Below are 7891 nucleotides of genomic sequence, written 5' to 3'. Positions count from 1 at the left end.
GCCCCCGGCCCCATCCCGGCCCCACCCCCGGCCCCACCCCGTGCGGGCTGCTTGGTGAAGCTCGGTCCAGTGGGCCTCAGACTCTAGAGTAACGGCCGAGCCATCTTTAATCTTGACAATTTTCTTCTCTCTCCGTTTGCCCTAATTTCCCGGGGGTACCAATCAATCCCGCCTCTTTAGAAGGAATTCTTTGGGAGAAGAGATGTGAGTCAACGCCGGGACACAAGAAAACAGCGGGGATGAGAGCTCCGGGAACCCTGCGGGGAAGCACCGGTGTGCGCGACTTTCCTTGAAAACGAAACGGGACCCGTGGGTTCTCAGTCAGGCCAGTGGTTACAGATCTTCACTGCTCCGGAGACTGCGATGGGGGCTATCAGAGACCCGCGGCGGGCAGCTCTGACCCCTTGCCTCCCCGCAAGGGTGCTCTGGGGGGCCAGCCTCTGAGAGCCGCTGCAGCCTCCTCTGGGTCGGCCATCACCGCAGGGCCAACAGGGCCCAGGGTGAGGCCCAGAAGGTGCCGACCCAGGATCCTCCCCTTGCTGCCAGCCCCACTGGAGCCCAAAGGCAGGGTGTGCACCATGTTCTCGCCTGCAGTGCGTCTTGTACCCGCGGCGGTGAGCGCCTGTTCCACGGCAGAGGTCCTCCGAGTGGGGTCCCCAGCCGGCAGCATCAGCATATGCCCTGGGGGCTTCTCAGAGGTGCCAGTTCTCCGTCCGGCCCACCCCGGACCTGCGGAGTCAGATGCTCCGGGTGGGCCCCTGCAGTCTCCGTCCTCCAGGGGTCGCTGCCCACGTTTGAGAACAGCCATCTAAGGGCAGCTGTTCCTCCGCGAAGCCCCCGCCTCCACGGCCCAGCAGGAGAGTGTCTCAGGGGTACAGCCCCTTGGGGTTGGCGTGCTGGCTCCCTGCCCACCCTCTCTGTCCATCGGGCCCAGTCATTCATTCTCCATCCACTCTCCCAGCTCACGTCCCTCCGGGCTCTGTGGCTGCTGAGAGATCAGCAATGAAGAGCACGGATAAGGCTCCCGGGGCTTTGGTTCCAACGATGGCCAGTGTCCAGCCTGGTCCCACCAGCACGTCCGCAGCGGTGCTTTTGTGGTCATTTGTGGACGTGGGCAAATGGCTGATTCAAGGAGCAAAGTCGTGGAGGACTTTGAGAGACGGGGACCCTGAAGGTGGGCGTCTCCTTGAATCTTGCACCCCAAGCACCTCACTCTAGTCCCAGTTATGCCATGAGGAGTGTCTGCGAGAGGAAACTGGACCCTGTCTCACGAGGCAGGTGATTTGGAAGCTCCTGGGAGAGTCAGCAGCACACAACAGTGAAGCGCCTTCCCTTGGTGCCACATCGCCTGCGTACAGATGCAGTTTCTGGTGCTTGCAAACTATGTGACCTTGAGCAGGTCACTGGACCTCTCTGTGCCTCAGTTAACTCATCTGCAGAATGGGGTGAATTATAGCACTACCTCACAGGGGTGTTGTGGGGAATGAATGTGCTGGTATCTAAAGGACACATGCTAGCTGAATGTTAACTGTTACCATTCTTACACGTTCATCTTAAAAAGCTGTACAGAAAGTCAAGATGCAAACCTAAAGCAAACCAAAATATGCATAATTTGGGGAAATTAACAGAGTATCACAAAAGCAATCAATACTGCCTTGACATTTGGAAATTCTTCACTAAGTGCACGGGTTCAGTTAGTGATAGAATTCCACTTCAGTCCTCATGGACCCTCATTGCTTGTCTCCACAGTGAATAATATTTACATAATCACAGTGTGGCAAATGTGGACTCCTCTCTCGTTTTGGAATCAACCCATGGACAAATCTGTGGAAAGCCCAATCGCAGTTACAGAGCAAAATGTAGATGTTACAAATGATCTTTGACACCATAAAAGGGATGGCACAGCTAAGCGGGAGACGCAAAGGAAGTATGTTTATGTCTTTTCTTTTTCTTCTGAGATTCAACATTTTATTTATTTATAATGTGGTAAGAACACTGAACATGAGATCTGCCCTCTTAACACATTTTTAAGTGCACAATACAGTATTGTTAACTAGGCACAGTGTTGTACAGCAGACCTCTAAGTTTATTCAGAGATTGTGTGTGTGTGTGTGTGTGTGTGTGTGTGTGTGTGTGTGTGTATCCCTGAAACAAATATATATAACTGAAACTTTATACCCATTGAACAGCAACCCCAGGAGTATGTTAATTTCTGCTGTACCCTGGTAAGGAGTCCATAGACAGCAGCTAAAGTTGATGCTTCCAGAAATAGAGCCTTAAGTGTTCCTTTTAAGGTCACAAAAGTAACCACCAGAACAACTAAAAATAATAACATAGCTAAGAAAAATCAAGGGAGGCAGGAGCGGGATGTAGGCGGTAGGGGAAATGGACTAAATCCTCATCTTTCATGCCAGGAAGTCAAGGGAAATAGTCTCTGGCTGACAAAAAACTAGACCCATAAAATTACTATGCGTGTCCACAGTGGACAAAATGAGAAGGCCTCAAACCAGAAAAAATCATTTCCTTTGGAGAGAGGGAGAGAGCACAGGAAACGTTAGCTCTTCATTTTATAGCTTTCTGGATGGTTTGAATTTTTCAACATGTGCATACTTTACTTTTGTAAGCGGAAACTGGTGTGATGGCCTCAGCCACACTGCCAGGGCCTGGCTGCAGCAGGCGGTCCCACCCTGGGCAACCCCTGCCCTCTGGCCACCTGAACTCACTCTGAGGCTGGGCTGCCATGAGCAGTGAGACTCTCTCTTCAGGTTTGGAAGCACATTTGCCTGTGGGAGACGTCTATTTACAAACCTTTCAAAGAAACTGCAAGTACAGTATAGACGTTTAAAAACAGCATGATTTTATATATATATATATATATATATATATATATATTTTTTTTTTGCAGTATTAAGATAAGTGATTTGTGTCATGTGATTTTTCAATTTTACTTCCAGTGAGTATCCTTCAGTCCTACATAGATACCAACGCTACATTTGTCATTTACAATGGAGTATTCCCAGGACTTCATATATATATATTTTTTTTTTTTGCAGTATTAAGATAAGTGATTTGTGTCATGTGATTTTTCAATTTTACTTCCAGTGAGTATCCTTCAGTCCTACATAGATACCAACGCTACATTTGTCATTTACAATGGAGTATTCCCAGGACTTCCCTGGGGGTCCAGTGGTTAAGACTCTGCGCTCCCAATGTGGGTTTGATCCCTGGTCTGGGAACTGTGGGAGGGGGGTCCCTGGAGCCTGCGGCCTTGGCTCTGGTGATCAGAGGAGCCCCTGGCTGTGTGGAGGATGGAGGTCAGCTCCCCACCCCTGCCCTCGCTGGGAACCGCTAAAAGACAAACTGAGGCATATTGCAAATCTTAAGATTATATTGGACATGGGAACTCCCTGGTGGTCCAGAGGTTAGGGCTCCGGGCTTCCACTGCAGGCCGGCGTGGGTTTGGTCCCTGATTGGGATCCCGCATGCGCACTGCCAGCCAAAGAACAAACAAAAAGGATTATATTTGGACAAAAATTGATTGGAATGGGGCAACCTAGAACTGGAAGTGGTTAGGAGCGCCCCACCCATAGCAGCTGGAGAAAGTACAGATTAAGCGCTGAAGCAAAGCAAAAGTGATCGTTAACTGGTATGGCTTAAAGCCCAGCTGTGAGTGGTTGGCTGTGATTGGCTATGTGTGATTGGCTGTGTGTGATTGGCTGAGAGTGGCTGTGTGTGGTTGTCTGTGATTGGCTGAGATTGGCCGTGTGTGGTTAGCTCTGTGTGATTGGCTGTGTGTGGGTGTCTGTGATTGGCTGTGTGTGATTGGCTGTGATTCTCTGTGTGTGATTGGCTGTGTGTGGTTGGGTTTCCATTTCGTAACCTTGAGGCATTCACAGGCTTAGGTTCTGGTTTGTTTGCCTACAGGCCATGTATTAGACCCCCCAGCCAAGTGGCCTCCTTGTTTAACTAATTTAAAAACCTAAGGAGGGAGTGGGTGTCACAAAAGAAGATCCTGGTACCCCGTGTGGGGCAGCGTGTGACATCAATGTTAGATATTTCCCTGAGTTTATACTTCTGGTGGCCTGAGCTAGGACCAGAGACTTCTCTGTGGAAGCTAATAAGTGCATCTCCGGGATGGGAATTCATCCCAACTCTTTCTGGCTTAAACTTCTGCTCCCTGGACCTCACTCCCCAAACCAAGACGCCCCAGAATCATCCAACCCAGAGAGAGCAAGGGGTGTTGTCCTTGCTTGATTGGCACTGCTCTGGTCCCTGGCATCAGGGGGATGATGTCTCCTCTCCTGGCACAAGTGACCAAATAGAACATTCCAGAAAACACTCCCTTGGCCTGGCCTGGCCTTCTCAGGCACCCACACATGCACACACACCCTGGTCATCCCGGAAGGGCTCCTTTTCAGCCAATGCCACCTTCCACCCTGGTGGTCCCTGCTCTCGCTGCTGTCACCATAGAGTAGCTTCCTCCGTTCTTCCAGTTTTGTAAATAGAGTTGTACATATGTTTTCCTCTGTGTCTTTGGAGGCTTCTCGCTCAACATAATGCTTTTGAGACTCATCCAGATTGTTGCATATTTGGTAGTTCCTTTGTTTTTATCCCAAAGTAGCATTCCATTGTGTGGATGTACAATTAGTTTAAAATATAAAGACCAACAATATCAAGGATTGGTGAGCAAGTGGGGCAGCTGCTTTGCATTTTTTAAGTTAATTTATTTTTATTTTATATTAAAAAAAAAAACATGGGAGTTCTCTGGTGGTCCAGTGGCTAAGACTCCTTGCTCCCAATGCAGGGGGCCCGGGTTCAATCCCTGGTCAGGGAACTAGATCCCTCATGCATGCCGCAACTAAGAGTTTGCATGCCACAGCTAAAGACCCCGTGGCAATGAAGACCCAGGGCAGCCAAAATAAATAAGTAAATATTTTTTAAAAATAGCTTTTGCTTCTTAGAACAGTTTTGGGTTTATAGAAACATTGAGTGGCGGGTACAGAGAGTTCCCACGTAGCCTCGCCCCCCTCCCAGTTTCTCCTGTTATTAACACCTTTCATTAATGTGGTACATTTGTTACAATTAATGAACCTGCACTGATGCATCATCATCACTGAAAGTCCGCAATTTACATGAGGGTTCACTCTCCGTACCATACTTGCTCTGGGTTCAGACAAATGTATATGGACATGTACCCACCATTACAGAATGATACAGAGTAGTTTCACTGCCCTAAAAATCCTCTGTGCTCTGCCTATTCATCCCTCCCCACAAACCCAGGCAACCACTGATCTTTTTACTGTCTCCATAGCTTTGCCTTTCCTGCAATGTCCTAGAGCTGGAATCCTGCAGTATGTAAGGAATTTGCTGAGTCTGCACCTGTAAGAAAGGGCCTTTTAGGGTGAGGCTGGGAGAAGTGCGGGGGAAGGACACGGGTAGGTCCTGGGACGTGCCTGACCCCCTCTTTTCTCCTTTCCTCCAGGGCTCGCCAAGCCCATTGGTCTGGTGGAGGGGCCGGGCGGCCTGGGCCAGGGTGGCATGGCGGCCACACTGCGTGACGACAGCCAGGAGACAGAGGGCAAGTTCGAGGAATACGGGTACAACGCACAGCTCAGCGACCGCATCTCCCTGGACAGGACCATCCCTGACTACAGGCCCAAAAAGTGAGTACGCTGCCCCTCCCACAGACACCTCCAGGCAGCGCCCCGCAGGCCTGGGCTCCTGGCACCCAGATGTTCACAGTACCTGCTGGACAGGCAGAGCGGAGGGAGGGGGGGCCCTGGCAGGTGGGGCCCCCCCATCCGTCTTCTCTTCTCCGGTTTCTCTGCTCTCGGCCATGGGCATCCCTCTGCAGGTGCCCAGTACAGGACTGAGGCTGCTCAGGGATGGCACTGCCCGGGAAGCTGGGCAGCGCCATCGCCGATGCTCCAGGTGCCGCCACTTATACAAATGACACAAGTGACAAGTGACACAGCTTGAAGCATAGTCTCTGCCAAATGCGTTTGTCCTCCCGCTTTTGGTGCAGGAGCCGCGATGATGGGTGGAGGTTCTGCTTGAAATGAGCATCGCCCGTGTCTAAAAGGCATATTCCATTTCTGTCACTTGCCTGTAAACCCCTGTCCCCACCACTCCCAAAGCCACAGCAGTTGATTAGTCAGAAAAGTCAGAGACCCCTCGATGGCTGTGCCTTTCCTTCTGGTCACTCAGGACTCCTGGTCTCAGATCATTGCATCCTGTAGTAAAGCAGAGGCGAGACTGGAACAGAACTCCGTGTTGAGTGGACCTCATTGCTTTAATAACTTCAGCCAAGCAGGGCGCCTGCACCCTGGACACGAAGCCAGGCTCCTTCCTGTGGCCCTGTGGCCACAGGAGCCCCGCTGGCAACGTTGACAGGGAAGCACTTTCAGCAGCACTTTCTTCCTGCAGGGGCTGCAGTTCAGGGCCGGGCCGGGCAGCCGTGTGGTCAGAGCTGCCACTCTGAGTCCTGAGTCCACGGAGCAGCCTTCAAGGAAAGGTGGATGGGGGTGCGGGGGAGTGTCGCCATTTAGCGCCTGTCTTGGTTTGCCCCTCTTCCAGTTGTGGCTTCTGAGATAGGACTCTGGTTTGGGAAGTGGTCCCAGAAGCCCTGGGAGGGGGTGGGAAGGCTGACCCGGAAGGGCCCAGAGCATGAGAAGGTGCATTATCGTTGAGGGTACAGGTGGTCGGCAGAGGATCCGCTCCACTGGGGACACAGGGCCTTGGGGCTACCCCAGCCCAGGGAGGACCAGGGAGGGGTTCTCACAGACTCCCTGTTCCTCCAAGCTTGAGGGCTTGCTGTGCGAGGAGTGAGGTGAGATGCCCAGAAACGAGTTTCTAGGGCGCTGGGGCAGGGCTGGCAGTGAGCGTGTGGCCGCACCAGGGAGTTCTGGGGCCTGGGGCGCAGGGACCAGCGCGTCTGCCCAGGTTCCGTGCTCTAGCCACAGCCGGGTTGCGTGGTGGGAACTGGCTGACCTGAGCTGCAGAGTGGGAGGTTAGGCCGTCTTGTGACTGCATTCCTGAGAAACCCCCTCTGTCACGTTATACCCAGAGAGCCTGGAGCAGGCAGCTCCCACCGCCTTGACCATCCACAGCTCGTGATGGTGCTATTTTATTTTCATCGCATTTATTTTCATGGTTACCATTGATTTAGCATAAGTAGTTCTGCTTTCCATTTGCAGCGATGAAATAAAGGTGCCGTTTTGAATTTAAAAAATGCATTTAGGTGTAAAACAGGCCAAGTTGGAGAAACATACAAAGTAAATAATAACGCAGGTGGTGCCGAGATGTGACAGCAGTCACGGACACGGACCTGAATGAGTCAGGTGCTCTGAGGGTGTGTGTGAGTGTGTGTGCACGTGTGTGCGTGTGCATGTGTTTGAGTGTGAGTCGATTTCTGAAAGCCCCCGTTGTGTCCTGACTTTTGGAGGATGAACTAAGTTGCCCTCCAGCAGGGTCAGCACAGCTGCTGGCGTTTAGCTCTGAGCGCCTGGGCAGCCCTGGTGCGGTTCGGAGGACCCCCAAGGCCAAACTCAAGTTCAATAACTCACTCAAAGGACTCATAAGGCTCAGCAAAGCTGTTACACACATGGTGCAGTTTGTTATCGCTAAAGGACACCAGGCAGGAGTTTCCAGCTGGCCCCCATGGTGGGGCTCACAGGGACGGTGCCCGATCACCCCAGCAGTGAGGTGTGAGCACGCTATGACATATTTTGCCAGCCGCGGGGCTCCCTCGAGCCTTTTTTTTTTTCTTCCCTTGAGCCTTGGTGTCTGGGTTTTTACTGGCTGACCTCAGTCTCCAGCCCCTGCAGAGGTCAAGCCGAGACCCCACATGAATCCCACTGTAGCGAAGACTACCTGGCAAGGCCCCAGGCCT

General features: G+C 51.8%; 1 protein-coding gene across 1 annotated transcript in view; it reads left to right on the top strand.

Annotated features, from left to right (window-relative positions):
* Window positions 1-7891, top strand: part of GALNT9 (polypeptide N-acetylgalactosaminyltransferase 9) — a 94023-nt gene that overhangs the window by 20053 nt on the left and 66079 nt on the right. The window contains exon 2 of the mRNA XM_007462798.1: window positions 5483-5663. Within this exon, the coding sequence (XP_007462860.1) occupies window positions 5483-5663 (181 nt within the window). The remainder of the gene's footprint in view (window positions 1-5482; window positions 5664-7891) is intronic.

This window comes from Lipotes vexillifer, unplaced genomic scaffold, assembly GCF_000442215.2.
Source record: "Lipotes vexillifer unplaced genomic scaffold, Lipotes_vexillifer_v1.1 scaffold1545, whole genome shotgun sequence".
NCBI lineage: Eukaryota > Metazoa > Chordata > Mammalia > Artiodactyla > Lipotidae > Lipotes > Lipotes vexillifer.
The sequence above is the reverse complement of the archived record's forward strand: the minus strand, read 5'-3'. Positions and strand labels throughout refer to the sequence as shown.